Raw genomic sequence first — 27,161 nt, 5'->3', positions numbered from 1 at the left:
TATTCAGCTAGCTTGTGACATTGTTAATAACAGAACTTCCATCATCAAAATGGAACATGCCAAACTGCGTGGTTATTTCGAATTTGATCCCAAGAACACAAAACAAGTTAATGGCGGGGCGAACGATACTACTGTAAGTTAATTGATTCACAGGAATTCAAAATTAACTGTTCATTCCGTGGCATATCTGGTGGTGGGTTCATGTGGATTTATGACGAGCATCATGCAAGAAACTTTGAAACCCTCAACATAGTGATTAAGGCAATTCTGTAATTGCAAAAGGCCAGCTCCAGGCGGACATGGAACTCTGCTCGTGCTAAAAACTGAGAGAGAGAGAGAGAGAGAGAGAGAGAGAGAGAGAGTCAACGCAACAACCCGGAGAAAATAGAGCAATTGGGAGTTGCTGTAATCTAAATTGGGCACAACGACTCTGGAAATAAAATGCAAGTACATCGAAGACACAATTCGGAATTCTAGGACCAACGGGCACAAAGATAATGCATAAATTAAGAAGAGCACACGAAGAACATCTTCCTCACTGTTTCTTCAGACATTAAGCGCCCTTCTTCTTAAGTTGCTCTTCGATCATGTCCGCAGCTTCCTGGACAGTCGTGATACTTTGAGCACTATCTTCCTCCACAAGAATCCCAAATTCCTCCTCAATTGCCATCACAATCTCCACCTAAAAAGAGGGAAGAGCAGTGTTCTCATCACAATCCCATTTTATCTAATAAAGGAGTAAGCTGATAAAGGTAGGAACCGGATAAAAAGAAAAACAAATTCCTATATCGCAGAAGTACCTTCCTGCGGGAACGAATCGATAAAGTGAAAGCTCGTTATAATCTGCAGAAAAGGTAAAAGACATGTGGATGAAGGTCTAACCGTGTCCAGAGAATCAGCTCCCAGTTGAGAGATATTTGACTCTCCAATCACAGTAGCATCATCCGGTAAAGCTAGCTGCTGCCTTATTATATGGCACACTTTATCCACCGTCTCCTTTTTAGCCTGCTCATACATCAACTCGATTATTTACAAGTTCTAAGAACCTACGTGTGGGCTTCACACTGAGTGGTTAGAAGGTTGGCAAGACCAATTCAAGCATTCCCCCATGAGCAAACAAAATGATATGTTTGAATAAGATCCTAGGCATCCACTTTCCCTGTAACAAGCATGTTTCGAATGGCTTGATCGCACGGCAAGATTGTTCAGCAAGGGACGAGTTTGTAATGACCCAGACTTCAGATGTACAAGTACTTGTAGTCACTTTGCTATGCTCTAGTGCTGTTATAGTTGACATAATATAGTAACACATACCGCACAGAAGACCTGGAAGTGCCGTGCTTTAAGAGATGGGAAACTTCTGCCAGCCACGGGGAGGGAGACAGACCTGACATTACATATCTTGCTGACAGGCACCTGTTAAAAATGTCGAAAACTGAGAATCAGCATGGTGCTAGCTAGGTAAGTTGATGGTTCTATACAAGTCAGGTTTAAAAGTACAATGCCACATGTTTTATAAGGTTTCAGAGATCCCAATCTCCTTCAAAGTGCAGAACCTCAACGAGATCAGCCAAGCTCTACGCCTGAATTGCACAGAAAATTTGGGAGATTTACATTTTGCCCACCAAGTTTTTGGGATTGTGGCTAGTTTCCCCAGATGTTTCAATTTTTTGCAATTTGTCCCCCGACTTTTTGGTATTGGAGGCAATGTGCCCTCAAGCACTTGTCTCTTGGCAAAATTTTCTCGCAAATTTGACTATGTTACTGCACGTGACTAGTTATGGAAGGTAAACTGGACATATATCATCTATATATTTTGAAAATAATTATAGAGACTACCCCATAAATATATTTCAGAGCTATATATCGATGTGTATTTAGCGTTGATTCTGGTCAAATTCTCACCAAAACTTTGGTCGCATGCTCTCACATGCAAGCTTTTCGATGCAGTTTCAAATGAACGAAAAGCTCGGCATTTAGCACAACTCAATAGACATAAAAACCTCCAGGCTCCAGCACCAAAACATAAGCAGATCCATCCTAGTCTGGAAGTAGCTAACGTCAAGCTCATACTATGCCTTGAAAATCTATATAAAAAAAATGGCACCTGCATCCAATATCAATCGCAAAAACTATATCCACCAACCACAGCGATCAAGCATCAAACAAACCAATCACGCGGGACCGAGATCGACACTCTCGATCATCTAAAAGCATCGAACCCGTTATAAAGAAAACACAAAATCAAGCAACCCCGAATCGACCGATGCCGGTTTCCGTACCTGCACCTGCTTCAAAGCGAACGAAGCGCGAGCTGGTGTTCTGGTGACGAAGGCCATTCCGAGCTCCTTTCAACAGAAGCTGAACGAAATGAATGAGAGAGAGAGAGAGTGAGAGAGATCACCGAGGGAGAACGTGAGAAGTTTGTGGGAGAGAGATGATGTTATATATAGGGGAGTCGGAGTGAGCGGGAGCTTGCAGGACAGTGTTCGTTTGAAGCTGTCGTTCAGATTTGCCGGCAAGTGGAAAGCGGCTTCGTCCGCACTGATACTGTAGGGGGGCGTTTGGCTATCGGTGTTATCTTATCCCGTGTTCGGATAAGACCTCCAATGTCGCTTTTCCTTCTACTCTTGTAACTTTGGATTCCATAAAAAAAAGTTTTTTCTTTCGTAAGGGCTTGCTTTCATACACGCGGATCTGCAAATTATTTCATTCTTTATGCAACATCATAATGTATTAATAAGAAAATTCTTGACATTGCTTTATATATATCACTATACAATTTCTTTTCTAAAAGCAAACATTTTAATGGAGCATTTTGCTAAAGTGACAAAACCAGATATTCAAAGTTTAGCAAAAGAACGTGAGACAAATTGGTGGTTGCATTTTAGGGACAGTTAAGGGATTTAGGTAAGTGCATTTTTAATGGAAAGGGCTAGTTATGCCTTTTTTTTTGGGCCAATTCTACAATTTTCTCTTTAAAGCTAAATTGTATTGCAGTATTAACGTAATATGTAGATGAGTGCAAAAATGAGAAATTAAAAAATGAGATAAAATGTTGTTTCGGCTTGTACATTTATTAATACAAAAGCCGGTTTCTTTTTCATCTACAAGAATCGAAACCGTAAGAATGGTCTGTTTTATACAGCCATGGCTATGCTGCCGTGTCATGTTGGAATACATGTGTCTGGCAACACAAATCTTAGAGTCGTTGTGCTGTGGGTACGATAATTAATGTGTGTTGGCAAAACTGCTACTAGATTGACATAGTTATCAAAATGAGGAAAAGACTTATAACTTTGTCGTAGAATTTTTACCAATGTTTTACATATGTATTGTTCGAACCTTTGCAATATACCATTTCACCTTGTTAGAATATTTAAATATTACACAACGCGTTCATCTAAACGCTAAAACGGTGGGAAGTGATGCCTCAAAATATCACATAATATGAAGGTCATGAATCCAAATCTTTCCAAACCCTTATCCTCCAATGGTAAGTTCTGCCTGCAAAGTTTTGGTAAGTTTTTCGCTATTATCTTCTTTGTAAGCTAAAAAAAAAGAAAGAAGAAGGGCAGAGGTGGAAAGAAAAAACAATATTGAAGACGAACGGAAAGCACAAACTTGCAACAGAAGGCACGGAAAGAAGTTTGCTTTAGATGCATGACAACCATGCATAGGGTCGATGTTGTCTTCCCCACTAAAAATCAATTGTATCTCGTGGCCCTTTAATGGAATTTTATATGGTTTACATCCAAATAGAAGAATAATAACATACTTTAGGATCAACTACCGCCTGCAAAGTTGCTATTATCTTCTTTGACAACTCAAAAGAAAGGGAGACGTAGCAAGAAAAACAGCATTGAAGAAAAACGGAAAGCAGAAAACTCTCAACAGAAGGCAAAAGAGAGCTGTTCACTTTAAGATGCATGATAAACTACTAACAAACAATTTCACGTGGTCTCTAATGAAATTTCATAAGATTCTACATCCAAATACCAGAATGATATCGTACTTTATGCTCCACTACCGCCTGCAAAGTTGCTATTATCTTCTTTGAAAACTCAAAAGAAGGGGAGAGGCAGAAAGAAAAACAACATTGAAGAGAAACGAACATCATAAACTCTCAACAGAAGGCACAAGAAAGCTGTTTTCCTTAAGATGCATGATAAACTACTGAGAAACAATTATTTCACGTGGTCTCTGATAATGTTTTATAAGATTTACATCCAAATACAGGAATGTTATCGTACGTTATACTCCGCTACTGCCTGCAAAGTTGCTGTTTTCTTCTTTGAAAACAAAAAAGAAGGGGAGAGGCAGAAAGAAAAACAACATTGAAGAGAAACGAACATCACAGACTCTCAACAGAAGGCACAAGAAAGCTGTTTGCTTTAAGATGCATAACAACCATGCGTATGGGCATTGTTGAACCCTACTAAAAAACCAATTATTTCTCTTAGCCTCTAATGAGATTTTATAACCATTTCATCCAAATGGAGGAATAATATTTTAGCTTATGCTTCAGTACAATAATATATGTACATATCTGTTCAACGCGACCAAAAGAACTATGTTTCTCACACACAAATCTCTCCCAAAATAGGACAAGTTTTTGAGCATTTGAATTGTTTAAGTTCGAAATGTTAACGTTCTTTGGCATGGAAACATTGAAATTCAACACGGGAGAATTGCAAAATTGATCATAAACCTATTGTATGGATTCAAATTCAATCCTAAACATTTTAATTAAACCAAATTGTTTAAAGCCTTTGAATGAAAAATGCAATCAAGTCTTCTTGGTCAAGTCTCACCTGAAATATCTAACATGGCGGTCCAATCATCACTAACCATCTTATGTGTCACGACTAATGATCCGGCATGGACAAATTTACTCGAAACAACGCCATTGTTGCTCAACTCCACAAGCAATCGTCCTTGTCTGTTGATAATTTGTTTGTAAAACAAATTAAGAGGTGACTTGTCCCACATAAAAAGATATGAGTGTGTGGACCGATATATAAGTAGAAGGTTTCTAGCCTTACAATTGTAGGCTATGGGCTAAGTGGGTAGACCCTAAAATACCCACGCGCGAGTGTGCGAATAATTGCGTACTTATCAATTTGCATGCTTGTGGATTAGAATAGACACTTATTGACGGTTATTTTTTTTTTCTAAACTTTGAATTTATAGTTTTAAAACATGAATAGTTATCCTTTTGAAACAGCATGTTGTTTGTGAAAGGGTTTTGCTATTATATATTCAACGTTTCTCGTTCAATGTTTTTTTTTCACTTCTTAATTTTCTTTATTTTCCAATTGTTTCTTTTTTAGAGTTCTTGGAGAAATACCAAAACTGATATTTAGCATTCTAATTTTGAGACTTTGTTGTATCCTGAAAAATATTTGCCAGCAACCATTAGCAATTTTGTGAGGCAAACAATTTCTTAAAAACGGTGTATTCACGTCTCAAAGTCTGATTCCATTCTTCCCAATTATTTTTCTAACAATTTTAAGGAATTATTTCTATAGGAATGGAGTCAGAGTCAATCAAAGTCATGAATCAAGACGCGGGGAAACTCGACTATTTTAATGGCAACATTTTGCTCGTTGGAGAGACAAGATGATGAGTCTTCTCACTGCCTTGAAGTTTTTTACTTTCCTGGATCCCAATATGATGCCTATAGAGGATCCAAAGCCTACCATTAAAGGACGGAAGTCAAGTGCATAAGCCATTGAAAGGGTCAACAAGGAGAAGAAAAAACTTGAAGAGGACGAATTGCATTGTCGTGGGCATATTCTAAACACACCGTTTGATCGTGCCAAAGACATATGGAACGCGCTTGAATTCAAATACAAGGGAGAGGAGCAAGGTACCAATTATATTTGATTGCAAAATATTTAGATTTTAAATTTATTGATACAAAACCCTTGTTGGAGCAAGTCCATGAATTGCAAGTGCTTGTCAACAAAATGTGTGCCGTCAAGATTAACATTCTAGAATCCTTTCAAGTTGGAGCAATTATTGCAAAATTGCATCAAAGTTGGCAAGATTATGAAAAAAAGGATGCTGTAGAAGTCAGAGGACATCTCCTTGGACCAAATTCAAAACATCTTCGAATTAGGGAAGAGTCACGTTTACGAAATAATTTTGGTTTATATGAGACCAAGGTGAATGTTGTCGAGGGTAAAGTTTTCAATCCAAAAACCACAAATGCTTGAAAGTCAAGAAAGGGCAAAAATTTAAGAAGACATAGAAGTAAAAAAAAATGGTGGCTATTTTGTTTGTGGCAAAGAGGGACACTATGCAAAAGATTGCAGGGACTGCAAAAACACATTCAAGGACAAGAACACATCAACGGTGATGGCAGGTGGTAATGTGGTTAAAGAGAATTTCGTGGCAATGATTTCAAACTTGAATATTTCTCAAAAAATTAATGATTCTGTGGCAAAGATTTCTGAAATCAATATTACTTATGTCAAATCTGGTTGGTGGTTAGATCCTAATGCAACAATCTATGTGTGCAACGACCAATCATTGTTCAAGCATTTTAAAGAGACTGTTGACATGAATGTTCAAGAGGTCCAGATGGGAAACAACTCACTTGCAAAGGTTGTTGGTAGAGGCACAATGGAGATAGATTTTACTCTGGCCTTAATTTTTGAAATTAATATTACTTTTGTCAAATTTGGTTGGTGATTAAATTTTGGTACAACAGTCCACGTGTGCAATGACCAATTATTGTTCAAGCATTTTAAAGAGGCTGTTGACATTACTGTTCAAGAGATGGGAAACAACTGACTTGGAAAGGTTGTTGGCAGAGGCATAGAGGGTATAGATTTCACTTTTGGAAAGAAGGTTACCCTTCTTAATGTGTTGTTTGTACCCGAAATTAGGAAGAATTTAGTTCAGTTGGTTTACTTTGTAAAAGGGAATTTTGGGTTTTGTTTGAACTTAACAAGGTTATCTTGTCAAAGAATGGGTTGTTTGTTGGAAAGGGTTATGCTAGTGATGGTATGTATCAACTGAGTATTTAATAATAAGATTGCATCTTCTGCTTATATTGTTGAGTCTTCATTTTTATGACATAGTACATTAGCACATTTAAATTTCCGTTATTTAAAGAAAATGAAAAATTAGACTTGATATTTTTTAATGGTGAATTTGATAAATGTGAAATCTATGCAAAATCAAAATTAACAAAGAAACCATTTCCTAGTGTTAAAAGAAATTCAAATTTATTAGATTTGGTGCATAGTGACTTATGTGAATTTAATGGTATCTTAACTTGTGGTGGTAAAATATATTTCATTACTTTTGGGGATGATTGCAGTAGGTATTTATATGTTTATCTTCTAAGATCAAATGATGAAACATTTACCATGTTTAAGAAATATAAGGCTGAAGTAGAAAAATCAATTAGAAAAGAAAATTAAAGTTCTACATTCAAAATGAGGTGGAGAATATTTTTTTAAATGAATTTTCATCTTTTTTGCAAGGAACATGGTATTTTATTCATCAAGTTTTAGCATTATACACTCCACAACAAAATGATTTGGCTGGAAGGAAGATTTGGTCTTCAGGAGAAATGATAATTGGTAACTTTGAATTTGAAAGCATACAATTAACCATTTATTCTAAAGACCTATTCTTCCTTTTAGCTAAACCATTTTGTTGTGAAGTGTATGGTGCCGAAACTTGATAAATAATATCAATTTCTTACCAAAAGAATGAAAAATCATTTAGGAAATATTTTCCACCTCTATCTGAACGTAGAACTTTAATTTCTTTTCTAATTTGATTTTATACTTCAGCCTTATATTTCTTAAACATGATAAATGTTTCATCTTTTGATCTTAGAAGATAAACATATAAATACCTACCACAATTATTTACAAAAATAATGAAATACATTTTATCACAACGAGTTAACATGCCATTAAATTCACGTATATCACTATGCACCAAATCTAATAAATTCAAATTTCCTTCAACACTAGGAAATGGTTTCCTTGTTAATTTAGACTTTACACAGATTTCACATTTATCAAATTCACTATTAAAATTTATCAAGTTTGACTTTTTCATGTTCTTTAAATAACAAAAATTTAAATGTGCTAATCTACTATCTCATAAAAAAGAAAACTCAATAAAATAAGTAGAATATGTGGTCTAATTATTAATACTTAGTTGATACATGCCATCACTAGCATAACCCTTTTAAACAAACAGCCCATTCTTTGATAGGATAATCTTGTCAAATTCAAACAAAACCTGAAATCCTATTTTACAAAGAAAATCAACATAAACTAAGTTTTTCCTAATTTCAGGTACAAACAACACATTAAGAATGATAACATTTTTTCCAAAAGTAAAATCTTTCTCCTCTATGCTTCTACCAGAAACCTTTGCAAGTAAGTTGTGATTGAGCTCGTCCATGGCCGTCGAGCATGTGGCCTTCCAGATCTCGGCAAACTCGATGGCCATTGGCTAAGCCTCTGTCTATAGGTTTGGCTGCTCATCGTCAAGCCTAAATTTGGATGGCTGGCAAGCCTCGCTTAGATCTAGCTCGTCTGCTGAAAGACATAATGGGTGGATCGCCCAAGATGGGCCAAACCCGGCCCGTGAGCCACAAGGGCCTACAAGGTAGTTATTTGCCTATCACTATAAATAGTAGGCACCCCTTGGAAAAACTAACGTGTTTTCCCATATGCAAAAGAACACACTCCTTCGAACATAACGTTATCTATGTTTTTCCTTCGGAAAGCAAACGAGTACGAAAAACGATCGAAGAACTCTCAAGCGCAAAGTGGCACTTAATCTGTGACAATACTGGGTATGTTCGTTGTGTGATATGCCTGTACGATCGGTGATACAAGTTGATGGTCATCGGGCACGTTTTCCACATTGATCAAATTCGTTTCGAATATGTTTCGAATGTGTCGATCGGGGATTGAGTTTTCTCAACATTGGTATCAGAGCCTGCTTACTTGTTTCCCGATCATGCATGTGTATCGTCTCTAACATTGAAATGTATACTGCTTATTTTTCGTCTCGACCTCGTTTTTTGTTCGTTTTCTTCGCGTCACCGAATTGTTCATGCATGTTTCGATTTTTTGTTTTTCTGCCAAAACTTGAATTTTATTGCATAGACAGAAAGTGCTCGTGGAGACGAGCAAAATGAGGGGTGACACGTCGTCGGAGGAGGCTGCACGCGCCCTCACGCGCCGACAAGGGCCGTGGACGCTACGGCGCATGAGGCCCACGCGCGGCCGTGGCGAAACGGCGCGTCGGTCGTCGCCAACCGCCGACGATGACGTCAGCGTGACGTCATTGGAGCGCTGATCCGAGACCCGACCCGTGATCAGACCCGATTGTCTTGACCCGTTGACCGTTGACCCGACCCGGTTGACCATTGACCGGTCAACGGTCGGACCGGTTCAGACCGGGCAGAATGACCCCATTGTGTTCTTTCGGCCCGTTCGAGCTCATTTGAACTCCGATTTGGGCGTTCTTGGTATCGACGTGCTCGTATCGGAATGCTCTACGTTATGGTGTATTCATATTACATGTTTGCTGCACTTATGAATGTGAAAATGCACGATAAATCCTATGTACACGTACTTAGGGGTATAATCTTTGGCATTTTCTCTAGTATTTCATATACAAGTGCTAGATCATATGTATATGAATAAGCATTCCTTATCTTAATGTATCATGGATTATAAGTAATCCCTTTGTTTTGCATTCGTTGCAGGAACAATGATACATTGGAGACGCACTCCGATAATCCCAAGAACGGTAACTCAAAAGAAGAGGCTTGAGAAACTAAGAATCAAGCTAGCTCTTTATCGATGGGACGCTGGAGATGATATGATGACACACATCATCAAGGTCAACAAAATGATACAGGATATCATTTGGAACGGTTTTGTAATGCCGGAATATGTAATGGTTGGAGCCCTAAAATGCACTATTCCTGAGGAGTTGGGAAGAATTCTGGAAAAGGTTAAAGAAACCTTAAAGGGTCTAAACTATAAAATGCTTGTGGAGAATTTTATGCAAGAACACATAAGGGTCGGGGCAAGGAGAACATCAACCCTTGCATTGAATGGGTCTCGGGGCAAACCATGGCCCGGATCTAGGGGTTTTCCAAGAGCCTCCGTTTATGTTCCAAAGAAAATAGAACTTTCTAAAAAATTTTATGAGTCATTTCCTGTCTATGTGTGGGATTGATATACTTGATATTGTTCTTTTAGGATTTGGAATCAATTCTGTACATGTTTCAAGTTGATATTACATGTTCTTAAATATTTGTGAATGTGTTATGAAATATATATGGCTATGAATTTTTGTGATTTCTCATTTTATATTGCCATATTATATGTTATGTTATATGTGGGAAGTTCTTAAAAGTTTGTATAACTTTTGAAGAACCAATTTCTTTACATAAATGATTATGTTAATGATAATTTCAAATTAGGATTTTTAGACGATGATTGGGAACATAGTGAACTTTCGACTCTAAGACCTTTTGTGAAACTGTTCATTAATATGATTAGTTTATGTAATCATGATGCTGATGAAGCATTTAGATAGGCTTTAATAATTCGTGCGTATGTGTCTGAAATGTTCAGATACGATGGCTTCAGTAACTAAGAACATAGTTGCTGAACTTAATAAGGGAGAAAAATTGAATGGCAACAATTATGAGATTTGGAGTCTCAAGATTCAATATGTGCTGGAAGAGCAAGAGGCACTCGAAGCTTTTAACTAGATTATGGAAGAACCTGAGGATGGGACAACTGCCCAACACAAAAGGGACAAAGATGCCTTTGCTGTTTGGAAAAGAAAGAACTCTCTTGCTCGCATTACGTTGCTAAGCAGCATGGACAATGACATCATGCGAGAGTTTGGACGCTTCAAGAACTCCAAAGACATGTGGGCTGCACTGGCATCAAGATTTGGTTGAACTTCTGTGACCAAACTGAGACAACTCACTATCCGTTTCGACTCATACAAAATGTCTCATGGAAAGACCATGAAACAACATTTAAGGCAGATGTCGAATATGATTAGTGAGCTGAAGGATGCCGGCCACATACTCACTGATGAACAGCAGGTGCAGGCAGTAATCCGCTCCTTGCCTCAAAGCTGGGAGCACATGAAGATCCATTTGACCTACAATGAGGGTATCAAGACCTTCGAAGATGCTATGCGGCATCTTGAGCTGGAAGAGGATCGCCTCATGGCGGCTACGCCAGAAATTGATATTTACTTTGCTGGTTCTAGCTCGCATGGAGTTTCGGGCTCCAAGAGGAAGCACCATGCTAGGTCAAAGAAGTGGAAAGGCAAGGAAGCAAGTCCTTCAGGGAAGAAACCGAGGCACAACCAACGGGAGAAAGGAAAGCATCCTTTCAAGAAGAACATTTCAAGAGTGAAATGTTACAACTATGGCAAGAAGGGTCACTTTGCTCGCGACTGTGGAGAGCCAAAGAAGGTAGAAACCCTTAGCATTCATAAAAATGCTACTTATGTGTCTAGTTCAGTGTTTCTAACTGAATCTAATCCTTTGTGGACTGTAGACTCGGGAGCCACAGACCATGTAGCGAAAGACAGAGAAGCTTTCGTGGAGTTCCGACAAGTTCCACAAGGAATGAAGTGGATATACGTGGGGAACAATTCAAGAGTAGAGGTGAGGCATTGGCACCTGTCAACTACTTATGCGCGGTGGACGCACATTGTTCTTACATGATGTGCTATTTGCTCCGGAGATTCGTCGGAACTTAGTTTCGGTGTTGGTTTTAGTTAGACTTGATTTTAATATAAACTTCCATAACAATAGTGTAGACTTGTCTTTGAGTACAAGTTATTATGGTTTCAGATAATTTTTAGATGGTTTTATTGTATTAGATGTTAACTATTGTGAAGTTAATGTTAGTTATTCCTTATTTACATCATCTGATTCTTATGAGAATGATGTGAATGTGTGGCATGCTAGACTTGGTCATATTGGCCAATAAAGAATGAATCGATTGGCTAAAGATGACTTATTGGGCAATATTAAAAATGTTGATTTGCCCATATGTGAGCATTGCCTAGAAGGAAAAACAACCCGGAAACCATTTGGAAAAGGAACAAGAGCTGAATTTCCTTTGCAATTAATCCATACTGACATCTGTGGTCCAATGAATGTAAAAGCAAGGCACGTGTCTGTTTATTTCATCACATTCATTGATGATCATACTCGATTCGGACATGTCAATTTGATTTCTCATAAGTCCGAGGTTTTAAATTGCTTTAAAAGATTTATGAGCTTAGTGGAAAATCAATTAGACAAAAAAGTAAAAGCATTAAGATCCGATTGAGGTCGAGAATATCTGTCTGATCAGTTTAGAAATTTATGTGATGAAAAGGAAATAGAAAGACAACTGACTATTCCACATACTCCTCAACAAAATGGTGTTGCGGAAAGAAGAAACAGAATCTTAATGGAAATGGTTAGGTCAATGATGGCACAAGCTAACTTGCCCATCACTTTTTGGGGTGATGCTTTGTTGATTGCTGCCTACATACTTAACTGTGTGCCTTCTAAATCAGTTGCTTCTACTCCATATGAGTTATGGATAGGCAGAAAGCCTGATTTAAGTTTTCTAAAATCTTGGGGTTGTGCTGCCTATACTCGTGAGTCTTCTCACAAGTATGAAAAATTAGGCCTAAGAGGCAAAAAGAGTATTTTTTATAAGATACTCAGAGAACTCAAAAGGATATGTATTCATAGGTGAGCAAGAAAGCGGAAGTATAACTGAATTTGAATAATGGGATGTCACATTATTAGAGAATGAATTTCCTAAAAAGGGCGAAGTGGGTGGAGATTACTCACTATACGAATCTATGGATCGTGATAGTGAAGTTAGTGGGAGCATTGTGACAAATGGAGAGTTGAATGCAACCCAGTCTCAATTGCAACCACTTAAAGAGACGACACCACCATTATCTAGTTCGAGTGGGAGTGCAATGGAACGTGGTGAATCATTAGGAGTACATCATTCCATACGACAGTGAAGTCGTAATAGGATTCCCCGTCGACGTTTTGACATTGAAGGAGAAGCTTTCATGATCGCCCCACAAGATGAAGATGAGCCGAAGAATGTGAACGATGCTCTAATGTGCCCTGATAAGGAAAAATGGATACATGCAATGGAAGAAGAAATGGAGCCATTAAGATCAAACCAAGTTTGGGAATTGGTTGACGTTCCAAAAGGACGCAAAGCCATTGGGAACAAATGGGTTCTCAAAATAAAGCGTAAGGCTGATGGCTCAATAGAGAGGTATAAGACTCGCCTTGTGGCGAAAGGATATAATCAATAGGAAGGAGTTGACTTTGAAGAAACTTTTTCTCCTGTGGTTAGATTTACCTCCATTCGCCTTATTCTGGCAATAGTAGCTAGTATGGATCTTGAATTACATCAAATAGATGTAAAGACTGCATTCCTCAATGGAGAATTAGAGGAAGAAATTTATATGGAATAACCTGTTGGTTTCATTACAAAAGGCCAGGAACACAAAGTGTGTCGACTATTGAGGTCGATATATGGCCTTAAGCAGTTTTCGAGACAATGGTATATACGTTTTCACAATGACATAATGACATATGATTTTGTAATGATTAGTGAAGACAATTGTGTATATATCAAAAGATTCAAAGATCAATTTGTGATCTTATCATTATATGTTGATGATATACTAATTGCCGGAAGCAGTATGGAGTTTGTTAATACAGTCAAGAATTGATTATCTTCCAATTTTGAGATGAAAGATATGGGTGAAGCTGCATACATTCTTGGAGTTAAGATTTCAAGAGATTGCTCAAATAAATCCCTATCCCTTTCACAAGAGACGTATGTGAATAAAATCCTTGAGCGATTTCGTATGCAAAACTGTAAACCAATAGATACTCTTATTGCAAAGGGCGAAGCATTAAGCGACAGAATGTGTCCTAAGACTTCGCAAGAAAAGGAGTAAATGGAACAAGTTCCATATGCTAGTGCTGTCGGAAGCTTAATGTACGCTATGATGTGTACAAGACCTGATATTTGTTATGCAGCTGGAATGGTAAGTAGATACCAATCCAATCCAGGTCAAGCACATTGGATCACCGTCAAAAGAATCCTGAGATATCTAAAGGGAAGTGCCGACTATGCGCTGACTTATCAAGGAAGTGATCTACACCTTGAAGGCTATACTGATGCTGACTGGGGAGGAGATTTAAAAGAAAGGAAATCTACTTCTGGATACGTGTTCTTACTGAATAATGGCGCCATATCTTGGAGCAGTAAGAAACAACAGTGTGTAGCCTTATCTACAATGGAAGCCGAGTTCGTGGCTCTATCAGCAGCGGCACAAGAAGCTGTTTGGCTTGGAAGATTTTTGGATCACTTAGGTGTTACTGAGAATGCTGCAAACCCAGTATTGGTCTATTGTGACAGCTAAGCAGCAATAGCGTACACTAAGGATCCCAAGTACCATGGAAAGACCAAACATATAGATATCAAATATAACTATGTCAAGGACATGGTTACACGAAAGGAAGTGAACGTGAAGTACATATCTACACAAAGGATGATAGCAGATCCTATGACGAAGCCAATTCCTAGAGAAGTTTTCCATGGTCATGTAAGATCTCTAGGACTGTGTAGAATATGATGTACTAAATATTATAATTTTCCTTAAATGTTCACTATTAATGAAATTTGTTATTATCAATGCCTATAAGTTTGTATGACGTTTGTGAATGTCGATGCTGAGTGCATTATATTGAAAAGGTATGTCGGACAGATGAGAGATTAACCCACTCACACGGGTAATCGCCTATATTCATTGTGTGATGAATAGAGATTAGACAGTTTTAAGCTTGTTATCTAGGTGATTATTGAGAGCTCAAGCTTGAAGCATGGACGTCGCCTTAACAGAATGTTAAGATGAGGACATATAGATTATTATGTCCGAAAGTGAAATGACCAACATATTTCACTTTACATGTCTTTAATGCCATATGTAAGTTCTGATAGACGCTTATGAATAGAGTAGATTTGTGAACTCAAGTTAGGCATTGAGTATGTCTAAACTATCATCTGTACGGTATTGAGAGTAAAGACATACGCTCTATGGGAAAAGGAGAGAATACCGTAATACGTATTCATATTACGTAGCATGGGACGACCAATAAGAGTTGGCAAAAAATTATGATCTTAACTTTTAAGTCGTGTGAGACTCTTGAGGAAAATAGTTTTTCTCAATTAAAGTGCCCTCACGATTCTTACTTATTCTCAAAATTTCTATTCAGTGTTTGCTATCTTAGGATGTTGCCGATGATCATGATAATTCGATCTAACGGGGCAATTCTAGAAAAGCGAGTTGGACTGAAATGGAGAGGTTTAAGGAAAGAGAAAGATGAATTTAATTAATGATGTCACATTCTATATTTGTATTCACAGGTCGACCAATTATGATTTTGAGTAAATCATAGTTGTGAATACAATATACGAGATACTAAAAGAGATTAAGAGAGATAAAAAATGTGACTGATTGATCTAGGGAACTGCATACTAATTCTACTCTGGATAATGGCCAATTTGAGCTGTTATATATTCCTAACAGATGTATAACAACGAGCTCTCGTAGTATGCTGGTCGCACAGATTATTTGCCAATATGAACTTTACAAGGAAGAGAGTTGTGTTTAGCCCATCGTGGGCGAGTGGGAGATAAAAGACATAATGGGTGGATCGCCCAAGATGGGCCAAACCCGGCCCGTGAGCCACAAGGGCCCACAAGGTAGTTATTTGCCTATCACTATAAATAGTAGGCACCCCTTGGAAAAACTAACGTGTTTTTCCATATGCAAAAGAACACACTCCTTCGAACATAAAGTTATCTCTGTTTTTCCTTCGGAAAGCAAATGAGTACAAAGACGATCGAAGAACTCTCAAGCGCAAAGTGGCACTTAATCTGTGACAATACCGGGCATGTTTGTTGTGTGATATGCCTGTACGATCGGTGATACAAGTTGATGGTCATCGGGCACATTTTCCGCATTGATCGAATTCGTTTCGAATATGTTTCGAATGTGTAGATCGGGGATTGAGTTTTCCCAACATCTGCTATCGAGGATGGCTACACGATGGTGCAGCGAAGAATGCCATTAACTGTGGATGGCAGAGTCAAGACCTTGGGGCTATGGAAAAGAAGGAAAGAAAAGAAAATAGAAAATCTGACATGGTAGTCCAGTCACGCTGTCGTCGTTACACGTAAGACGGCTAGAAATTACTGGACTGCCACGTAAAAAATTTAAGCCAAGGTAGTCAGGATTTAATTGCATTTTCATTCAAAGGTTTAGAATTACAATCGAAATGTTTATGACTAAATTTGAATCTATACAATAAGTTTATGATTGAATTTGCAATTCTCCCAACTCAACACCTATGCTTATATTAAGTTTTCTTTTTCTTTTAATAATTATTCTTCTCTTCTGTCTCCTCTCCTCAACCGGATAAAATGGGCAATGAGGGGTGAATTGTGTAGTGGAAGAGAAACAGTCCTCCCAATGATCTTACTGGAGAAAGTTGACCAAAGTTCAAATCAACCAGGGGAAGAAAACTAACCTCTTTCAGCTTTGAATCACCACGCTGAGTGTTGATCTTTAACTCCTTAAAATCCTCTGGCACGTCCAACCCCTCAGGATCCTGGCATCAAAAGACAATCCTTCCAGATTCTAAGAGTGAGAGCAGAAGTAATATCCTATGATTTCCAATCTTTCACGAGACATCGAAACGGATTCACGTATAGTTAATATGAGAAGAAAGCTATCCTGTACACTCGCATTTAGTTGATAAAAAGGTAGATCAATTTATAGATGACATGCAGCAACTTGATTCCATTCACATATAAATAACATGCAGCCCAGTCATGGCTGTGTCAAAGTCCAAAACATGTATTAGATACTATGCCATCTCAATCCGTAAAGCAAATAAAGTGAAATTTTGATGTTTTCTGGTTGTCATACCCTGAGAAAAGGCGACACATTTTCACTCCAGCAGGTGAGACATCCTTTGGGATGGCTGTCTCGGAAGACGAATCTTGATTCCGGTCTCCATAATCTGGCAGCAACGATGGTGATTCCACTGGACTGGTGAGGACTGCTTTTATCGTCCTCTCCTCTATGTATTTATCACTTTCTTTATCGAACTGAAAATCTAAAAGAAAATTTATCAAGTTACTTATCCTGAAAGATTATGGAACATATAGCAGCAAAACCTACCATGTCAGCAGTAATGTCCTTTTCACCTGTATCAAAAACTTGTCTCCGCACTGCAGGACACGTGGAGCTACCTGCTGTGCTTGCATGGTAACTGCATCAAACAGAAGATAGGATGAAAAGCCTGTTCCAATTCTTTGGAAGTGTCAGCACAAAGCTTCTGAGGCCTATCATGGTTTTCCTTTATCTCAATGTGCTTAGGCTACTATGGTAGCTTGGTAGGTATTCAAAATCTTATTCAAAGATGATCCTTGCTGCAATGCGACTGACTCTACCTTAAGCAGTTCATATCCCAGTAATAATACAGTCTAATTGACATATCATTGCAAAGCAATTGCAGAAGAATCATTCAACTTATTCAAGTACTGTGGGCGAAGTCCCCCTCACAAGTATTTAAGCGGCTTTAATATGTGAACATGATGTTCCTCGGACTTGAGCGGCATATTTCGAAATCAGATGCTCCATTTGGCTTGATGATGCCTATATTTGGCTGCACACGGTAATTCTTTGGAGATGTACTCTTAACCCGAAATGTTATGGATTCCAGTAGAGAGCTCATAATGTTTCTCCACAATAGAGAGTTCTTGATGCGCTGCTGTCCTACTCTGAGAATTATATTACATCAAGAGGATACAAGATTGAAAGGACATTGTTCGCCCGCCATAACCTAAAATGGTAAAGCATGATCATGGTGAAAGAACAGGTCCAAAAAATCCTCACCTTGAAAGCAACATACCAATCAGCCTTATTGCCTAGTGGAATCGAGCATGAACTTTGTTTACTTAAATGAACTGCATAAACACAGAGAAGAGGCTTCAGATAACAGAACTTAACGAGAAAGGGGGCACGTCATGAGAGCAAGATGTGATGAAATGTACCATCGTTCATTTTCTTTGAAGATATAATTCAGTAATAAAATCTCATTTTATGCGTTGGTTTTCTCTACTAATCATTCTCACAGTCATTTGGCTACAAACACCATTCACCTACTTTATCTCCAGAAACTGGTTCACTCAGAAGGCATTCTTAGAGTTTGTGGTGCAAGGATAGAAACTATGCGAAAAAGAAAAACCTGACCAAATATTCAAAAAAATTATGAGGAAAAGAATTTGAAAATAGCGTGACTAGTGACTGATTCATACACGCCACTGAAGTTTATGCCTTAAGACATTCCTTCTACCATTATTTATGATGTTGAAACCCAAATTCTCAAGCAAATTATTGTAGAACAAAAGGATATTATCCCCTTCACTTATTGCCTAATAAAACTGGAGGCGAGCAACTCAAATTGAACGTAGCTCCAAAATGAAAATGAACCAAACGCGCAGCACTATATACTCACAGACAAACTCAAGTTCATGAGGCCGGATCTCCAAGAGCTCTTCAGCCATGTTGACGGCTATATCACTGATCCACATGAAACAGCAGGTCAAATAGCAGGGTAACAACAATCAAAGCAAAAAGCTTTGCATAAAGTTCAATTTCAAGTACGCATATCATTTTATCCAGCCGCGTGCAGTGTCGAGCAGATTGCTCATTTCATCAAGCACCCAAATTGCACATGATCTCCAAACACTAAGACAGGCAAAACTTAGATGGTTTCACACTCACACGAAGCATATAATTCAGCACACCAATTACAAACACAAACCAAGAGCAGTTCAGGATTTACCAAAAAAACCAGAGCACTGCATCGATCCGTTCCTAGAACCTGCATTGCCGTCTCAAAATGCAACCGTCTTGCTTTCGTGTCATTTTGTGAAAATTTTGTTCTATAAATAAAACCAACTTTTCAAATTTGGTATCTGCTGTCGATATATCCAATAAACCACATATAAAATTCTCTTGATGAGTCAGGATGGGGTAAAATTGTACTCCAACTCGCGAGATAGAGGGGACGGTTTTTTTTTCTGTTCTCTTTTCTGCTAGTACGTGCACCACTGTCATTGAAAATGGCGAGAAAATAGGAGAAAAATGATGTGGCAACGTCTATGAACGTGGGAGAGAGAAATGGATGGGAACTTGCAAGTGACTGCCGAATAACATTAGAAACAAAAACTATTAAGATTCTTTCGTGAAATTAATGCGGTGGCGTAGTGCGCGTCTTGTTCCAGTTCAAGTAGAAGGAGAACATAAGGAGAAGTATAATGTCAAATGTGAATTATGAACTAAGTAATTACAGCCAATCCCTTAAGAATTTCAAAGGGTTTGTCTGGTTTTTTTGTTTTCGAATTTTGTCACCATAACAGGCAATCCATACTTTGCATTTAAAATTCAGGGAAGAGACGATTTCCAGTTAAACAGTTTTTCGAGTTGTTGAGTCCATCACAGTGGAGTCATCCTGGATTCCTGAAAGCCATTATGTGTTCATCCGTGGGATTCTGCTGAGTCTGGATGTTCTATATAAGGGCAACAAGGATGGTCATGCCAGAGTTAGAGCATACGCTAGAAGACCAGAAATCCATATACTAGGTGCAATTTCTCCCTCTTTACCCAACCTTGATTGAGGATGAGGACCCAATACCGATGTGCGTGCAGAAGCTTCTCCTGATGCTCCTAGAGTTCAACCTGACTAAGATTTTTGAGATTCTACAACCAAAGACAGTCAGCCACTGCTTCAGATTTTTGCTTGGTGATCTGTCCTGTGCAAATGTGAATGATGTCAAACTGTGCGTGGCTCTGGCGTTGGCTCCGGAAATGGATCTGAAGTTGCTTTCTCAACTGAAAATAGGACAGCGGAACGGAAACCTTTTGGAGTTTGTACATGCAATGGATATGGAAGATTTTCTCAGATCGCCGCTTGGCTTGTGCCAACCTTTCCTTTTATGATTACTAGGTTCTAGGAAAGGTTCCACGTACACGCAAGAGCCAACAATACTTGATGAAAGTTCTTCTGAGGCGACGAGTATCATAAGAGACATAACCGACTTTGGTGGCAGTGCTAGTGTCTTCCTAGAATTGAGTGGGTCTCATGACAGAAACAATGCCGTCTAAAGGCTGCCCCGAGGGAAGGTGCTGCCGGTTTTCTTACTAATCTTTTGAAAGTGAGTGCAATTCTCGAGTCTCGGCAAAAGGGCGCGCCTTTTCTACTGGTACAGCAAATGCTGCATTCCCTCGGTTACTCCTGTAGGCGATGTTTGCTGCACAGAATGATTTTTGTCAGCGTGCACGTCAGCGATCGCAAAGATCGTTGCTGAGATAAAACATTCTGGTGCCGCTGCTTCGGCCAGCACTGCCCCACTGGTAATCTCGAAACTGTGGCGGCTCCCTCAACGTGGTTAAATCCACGAAGATCCTGGGTCACCTGATTCACGACCTGTATCTCCATTAATTCCCGTGTGTGGAATCTAGGAAGGTCGCATCGGCTTTCTGGAAGAGCATCGAAAGAAGCTGCCCGTCTCTTCCTGCTCGCGTGAATTCAGAAGATCACTTGGCTTCCCAAATTACAGAGGCAGACTGTAGCAGTTGGAAACCTCTTTTTTTGGTTTTACCAAGACTTACCTCGAATATGGAGTTGCAGATATTCAGCAAAGCTTGTGACATGATTAATGACAGAACTTTCGTCATCGAAACGAAAGATGACAAACTGCCCGGTTATTTCGACGACGACAAACTGCCCGGTTATTTCGAATGGGATCCCGAAGCTACCGCAGTTTATTTTGGTGGCGGGTTCATGCGGATCTATGGCGAGCATCGCGCAAGAAACTTTGAAACCTCAACATTGTGATTAAGGCACTTCTGTAATCGCAAATTGCCAGGTACAGAGGCGGACGTGGCAATCTGCTCATGCTAAAAACTGAGAGAGAGACAATGCGAGAGCCCAAAGAAACTAGAGCATTAAGGAGTTTCTGTCATTATTCTAATAAAATAGGGCACAATGACTCTTGAAATAAGAGGCAAGTAGTACATCAAAAACTAAATTCGGAGTTCCACGACCAATGGGCAGCGAGATATGCATAAATTAAGAAAAGCCACAAAGAACTCCCATCTTCCTCACTTCTTCTCAATTAGCTTTTCGATCATGTCCGCGGCTTCCTGGACAGTGGTGATACTTTGAGCACTTTCTTCCTCCACGCTAATCCCAAATTCCTCCTCAAGTCCCATCACAATCTCCACCTAAAATGAGAAAGAACAGTATTCTCATCACAATGCCATTTTATGTGATAAAGGAGTAAGCTGGTACACGGTCGGAATCAGAATAAAAGAAAAACAGTTCCCATATCGCAAAAGTACTGGCCAGCACCGTTTTAGAATGAATGGATAAAGTAAAAGCTCGTTAAAATCTGCGGAAAAGGAAAAAGACTTGTGGATGAACGGCTTACAGTGTCCAGAGAATCAGCTCCCAGGTTAGCAAATTTTGAGTCTCCAGTCACAGTAGCATCATCTGGTAAAGCTAGCTGCTTCCTCACTATTTGGCACACTTTATCCACTGTAGCTGGTTTAGCCTGCTCATATCTCAAGTCGATTATTTACAAGTTGTAAAACCTACACATGGGCTTCACACTGAATGGATAGAAGATTGGCAAGACCAATCCAAGCATTCCCCCACGAGCAAGCAAAATGATATGTTGGAACATAGTATGAATAATATTCTGGGCAGCCACTTTCCCCAGAAGTAGCATGTTTCAAATGACTTGGTTATAATCACACAGCAAGATTGTCCAACACGTGACAAAAAATGACCCAGACTTCAGACATATAAGTACTTGTAATCACTTTGTTATGCTTTAGTTTTTCCACTGTTGACATGACATAGTAATACATACCGCACATGAAACCTGGAAGCGGCGTGCTTTAAGAGAAGGGAAACTTCTGCCACCGATAGGGAGGGAAACAGACCTGACATTAGATATCTTGCCAACAGGTACCTGTTCAAAATGTCAAAAGTGAGCATCACCATGGTGCTAAGTAAGCTCATAGTGCTATACAAGTCAGGTCAAAAGTACAATGCCAAATGTTTTCTAAGGTTTCAGAGATCCAGTCTCGTTCAAAGTGCAGAACCTCAACCATGTCAGCCAAGCTATATCCCAAATTGCACAGAAAATTTGGTAGAATTATATTTTGCCCCCAAGTTATTGGGATAGTGACAAGTTACCCATGATGTTTCAAGTTTTGCAATTTGTCCCCTGACCTTTTGTAATTGGAGGCAATGTGCAGCAAAATTTTCACATAATTCTGACCAGGTGACCGCACGTGTCTAGTTATGAAAAGCAAACTGGACATATATCATCTATATAAGCGAAAAAAGAAAAACACAGGGACTACCCAAAAAGATATATTTCAAAACTATATATTGATGTGCATTCGGCGTTAATCCAGTCAAATTCTCGACGGAATTTTAGTCACATGCTCTCACGTGCAATATATTTGTTAATTATTCTTCTACTTTTTATATGTATGTGCTTATATGATGAATTTTTCCTCCATAATCAATCGCGTGGTTGGAGCTCTAAGCGGAAATTGATCAAAGTCAATCCAGGAAACACATTGCAATATATTTCTAAAATTCATGGGCATATTGCAAAAATTGAAACATCACGGGCCAATTTGCAACAACTCTAAAAACTCGGGGGGCAACATGTAATTTGCCCGAAAAAATATTTACTGAGTTTTCAGACCAGTAGATTACTAGCAATTATTAGACTAACATCAAACCTCAAGAACCTTTGGAAGCTAATGGAGATGCTACTATCAGCATCACCAATAACCACAGCAACGAGACAGCAAAAACAAACTAAAATAAGTAAAAAAAAAATGCATAAATATGCAAAAGCTACTACCTGAGAGCAACTTGACAACACATCGAAAAAGACCAAACTAGATCAATCACCAGAAAGGGTGCCCAAGTTGAATCCCCATATTTACAGCTTGCAAGACGGAACGATTAGAATCGCGAGCAGAGCAGCCACAAAGCAGCAGAAAGGTAAAACCAAGTATTACCAGCCTGAACTCATTATTAACCTCAGACAGCTCATTTAGTCAATGTAGATATTTGGAAAGTTCATTTGGCAGTGCTGTAGCTTTCCAATGTAGTTACAAATGCATGCCTTAGTGATGCTTACGCAGTTCACGCATTCCTCTATCTACCCAGACTACCGCCACAAACATGTACTCATCTTCCCAACGAGCCCTATCAAATCCTTAACATAGCCAAAAACTCGCTCTGTTTGATCAATCATCACACACATCTTCCAAAACAAAGCATTCAGAACCAGCATATCCCCTCCAGCAGAATTCATAAATCCAGACACTAAACACATCAAAAGTAAAACAGTTTCTCCTATCTTTTTTCCACCATCAAGCTGAACGAAACACCACTTCTCCACCAATCCACGACAAAAACTCGACATTCACCACAACCCAACGGACAAAAAAAAAAAAAAAAAACACCTCCAGCGCCAAAACCACGAGCACATTCCATCCTAATCCGTACAAAAGCTAACGTCAAGATCTGCATCCCATCAACCACAGCGATCAAGCACCAAAAAACACAAACCGACCGCGCAAGAATCGACACCCGCGATCAACCAAAGTCACCAAAGCCTCATCACGACGAAAACCCATTTCGAGAAATCGCGAACCCACCGACACCCATCACCGTACCTGCGCCTGCCTCAGAGCGAACGAAGCCCGAGCGGGTGCTGCTCCGGCGGCGGCGGCCATTCCGAGCTCCGAATCAATCAACAGAAAGCCGAACGAACTAAAGAGAGAGAGAGAGAGAGGGAGAGAGGGGGAGAGAGAGAACGCGACGAGCGTGAGAGGGAGAGACGATGCACCTATATAAGGGGAGAGGCGTGTAGGACGCTGTTTGGTTTGTTCGGAGGTTTCTCTCTTTTGTAGTTAAGACTTCTCGTGCTGGCGAGTGAAGAGAGCCGGCTTTGTTTGTATCGAAACCGCAGGGGTAGGGGCTATTTGGCTACGGGGCTTGTCCTATCCCCGCGATCGGATAGCACGCACCTCCGACTTCTTGTTCTCATGCACGTGCGTGGACGGCGCTTTATTTCGTTCCTTCCTGTCACGTGATCAATATCTTAATTTTAATTGCTTTCGTCGGACGAACATTGTTTTCGGGAGATAAGGACATTATAAATATCAGAAATTTCCGTACGGCTCTCGTTTCAATGCAAAAAAGTTTTGTTCGGATCACCGAAATGTCAACTCCAATTTGGATCATCAGAAATTCAACAATTTAATCTCTCTTGATTTAAACGATCACTAAAAAGGGTGCTGTTCAGTCTCCTTATGCCCGTTATTTTCTCTTTCTAACCACTCTACTATTGTTCTTTTCGAGAAAGCAAACATATTAAATGAGCATTTTTGTTATATTCTTAAAAGAACATTTTACTCAAATCGGTAGTTGGGTCGTAGGGATGATTAGAGAGTTTCACCGAGTGCACTTCTAATTGAAAATGGCTGGTTCAACTTCTTCCTTTTAACCCTACCAATCTACCCTTCTCTTTAGCTAACTCCACGTTTCTCTCTTTAAAGCTAAACCTATGTTACAGCAGTTAGGTAATATGTTGAATGAAAGCGGAATGAATATTTTAAAAGCGAGACGAAATAGTGTTTTGGCTTACAGATATATGGATATTTAAAGCCGGAATGAATATTTTAAAAGCGAGACGAAATAGTGTTTTGGCTTACAGATATATGGATATTTAAAGCCGGTCGAAGCACATGTATTCGGCAGCAAAATGATTACTGTGTTTGGCAAAAACTGCTACGAAATTGTTGTAGTTATCAAGACGACGAAAAGACCTACAATAACATTTATGTCTTGTAGTACCGGAACTTTTTTTTTTTGGTAACCGAGGTGTCCGGGCCAGTTTGCGCGCACCTCGACTATTCCTCGGGGGAGACTAACACAGCAATCAGTGTGCCTAACCACACAATCCTAAGTATGCCCTAACCAACTAAGCTACCCATGGGTGGGTGTATCGGAACTTTTGTAAATACCAATAATAACAACAATGATTGTGGAACTTTTCTTGCATTTTTGTCTTTTGGGAACTCAAGATTTTTCCAATTACACCATCCATAGAGTCAAACCAGGAATATACATTTTAAGAGCACATCGTCTCCAACTGAAATACCAAAGCTTCCAGGTTTATACATGAGATTGCAGACGAAAAAATAAGGCAACACAATGCTGAACCCTAGATATACACAATCTACTTAAAGCCCAATTAGGCGGCGACCAAAACCTTCTCAGCTACGGGTGGATAATGTATCCAACTGCAAGGGCAATAAGAGCGACCGCACAAACATACAGGAAAGGAAATCCCACTTGAATTGCTCTCCCACCTGTCTTCCTCAACATCTCCTGTTGAACAAAGCAACAATCTTTCCCCGTAAGCTTTGGTATTCGAATGTTGAAAGAAAGTATATTGCACCATATCTTGGAGATGGGGCAAGATTGGCATGATGCACGTAATGGGGAAAACATTAAAGTGCACATTACTCACCAGGTCACGCTTAAGTGCATCTCTCTCTCGATTCTGCAAACTTCTCTCCTCTGTCAATCTGCTGATGGTAAGCTCTGCCTGCAAAGTTTGGTGCGTCTTTTGCTATTATCTTCTTTGAAAACTCAAAGACGGAGAGAGGTAGGAAGATAAGCAACATTGAAGAGGAGCGGAAACCACAAACTTGCAACGGAAGTCACAGAAAGCTGTCTGCTTTGAGATGCATGACAGACTACGCATATGGTCATTGTTATCTTCATGGCCAAAAAACAATTATTTCTCTGGGACTCTAATTAAGTTTTATAAGATTCACATCCAAATAGAGGAATAATATTGTACTTTAGGCTCCCCTAATGCCTGCAAAAGCTACTACCTGAGAGCAACTTGACAACACATCGAAAAAGACCAAACTAGATCGATCACCAGAAAGGGTGCTCAAGTTGAATCCCCAAATTTACAGCTTGCGAAGCGGGACGATTAGAATCGTGAGCAGAGCAGCCACAAAGCAGCAGAAAGCCAAAACCTAGTCTAGCTAGCCTGAACTCACTATTAACCTCAGACAGCTCATTTAGTCCATCTAGATATTTGAAATGCTCATTTGGCAGTGCTGTAGCTTTCCAATGAAGTTACAAATGCACGCTTTAGCGATGCTCACGCAGTTCACGCATCTCTCTATCTACCCAGACTACCGCCACAAACATGACCGTTTTTCGAAAACCGCCAGAACACGTACTCATCTTCCCAACGAGCCCTATCAAATCCTTAACATAGCCAAAAATTCGCTCTGTTTGATCAATCATCACGCACATCTTCCATGACAAAGCATTCAGAACCAGCATATCCCCTCCAGCAGAATTCATAAATCCAGTCACTAAACACATTAAAAGTACAGCAGTTTCTTCTTCTTTTTCCACCATCAAGTTAAACGAAACACCACTTCTCCACCAATCCATGACAAAAACTCAACATTCACCACAACCCAACGGACAAAAAAACACCTCCAGCACCAAAACAACGAGCACATTTCGTCCTAGTCTTGGAAAACAGCTAACGTCAAGCTGATAACACGCCTCGAAAACCCGAAAGAACTACATCCCAGCAAACACAGAGATCAAGCACCAAACAAAAACCGACCACGCAAGAATCGACACCCGCGATCATCCAAAGGCACCAAGCCTCATCACAAGGAAAACCCATTTCGAGAAATCGCGAACCCACCGACACCCATCACCGTACCTGCGCCTGCCTCAGAGCGAACGAAGCGCGAGCGGGTGCTGCTCCGGCGGCGGCGGCCATTCCGAGCTCCGAATGAATCAACACAAAGCCGAACGAACTGAAGAGAGGAAGAGAGAGAGAGAGAGAGAGAGAGAGAGAGAGCGAGAA

The 27,161-nt window shown here is 39.5% G+C and overlaps 1 protein-coding gene and 1 pseudogene across 4 annotated transcripts; both read right to left on the bottom strand.

Moving 5' to 3' along the window:
- Positions 1-362: 362 nt before the first annotated feature.
- On the bottom strand, positions 363-27,161 carry LOC115684977 (acyl carrier protein 1, chloroplastic-like). Of its 4 annotated transcripts, none has more exons than XM_056321630.1 (4): positions 23,920-24,201; positions 1,315-1,416; positions 883-1,005; positions 363-682 (listed from the first exon to the last, which is right to left on the bottom strand). In XM_056321630.1, exons 1-4 carry the CDS (start codon positions 23,977-23,979, stop codon positions 554-556), a joined length of 414 nt encoding a protein of 137 aa, XP_056177605.1. In that variant the 5' UTR covers positions 23,980-24,201; the 3' UTR covers positions 363-553. The 4 variants fall into 4 exon arrangements, with proteins under 4 accessions (XP_056177605.1, XP_030465803.1, XP_056158223.1 ...); XM_030609943.2 differs by lacking the exon at positions 23,920-24,201 and adding an exon at positions 2,283-2,560; XM_056302248.1 differs by lacking the exons at positions 363-682; positions 883-1,005; positions 1,315-1,416; positions 23,920-24,201 and adding exons at positions 21,147-21,432; positions 21,639-21,761; positions 22,083-22,184; positions 27,015-27,161.
- Positions 16,544-18,707, bottom strand: LOC115684979 (vesicle-associated protein 1-2-like; annotated as a pseudogene).

This window comes from Syzygium oleosum, unplaced genomic scaffold (genome assembly GCF_021117445.2).
Source record: "Syzygium oleosum isolate NSW1041296 unplaced genomic scaffold, Sole_v2.1 Sole_v2.01, whole genome shotgun sequence".
NCBI lineage: Eukaryota > Viridiplantae > Streptophyta > Magnoliopsida > Myrtales > Myrtaceae > Syzygium > Syzygium oleosum.
The sequence above is the reverse complement of the archived record's forward strand: the minus strand, read 5'-3'. Positions and strand labels throughout refer to the sequence as shown.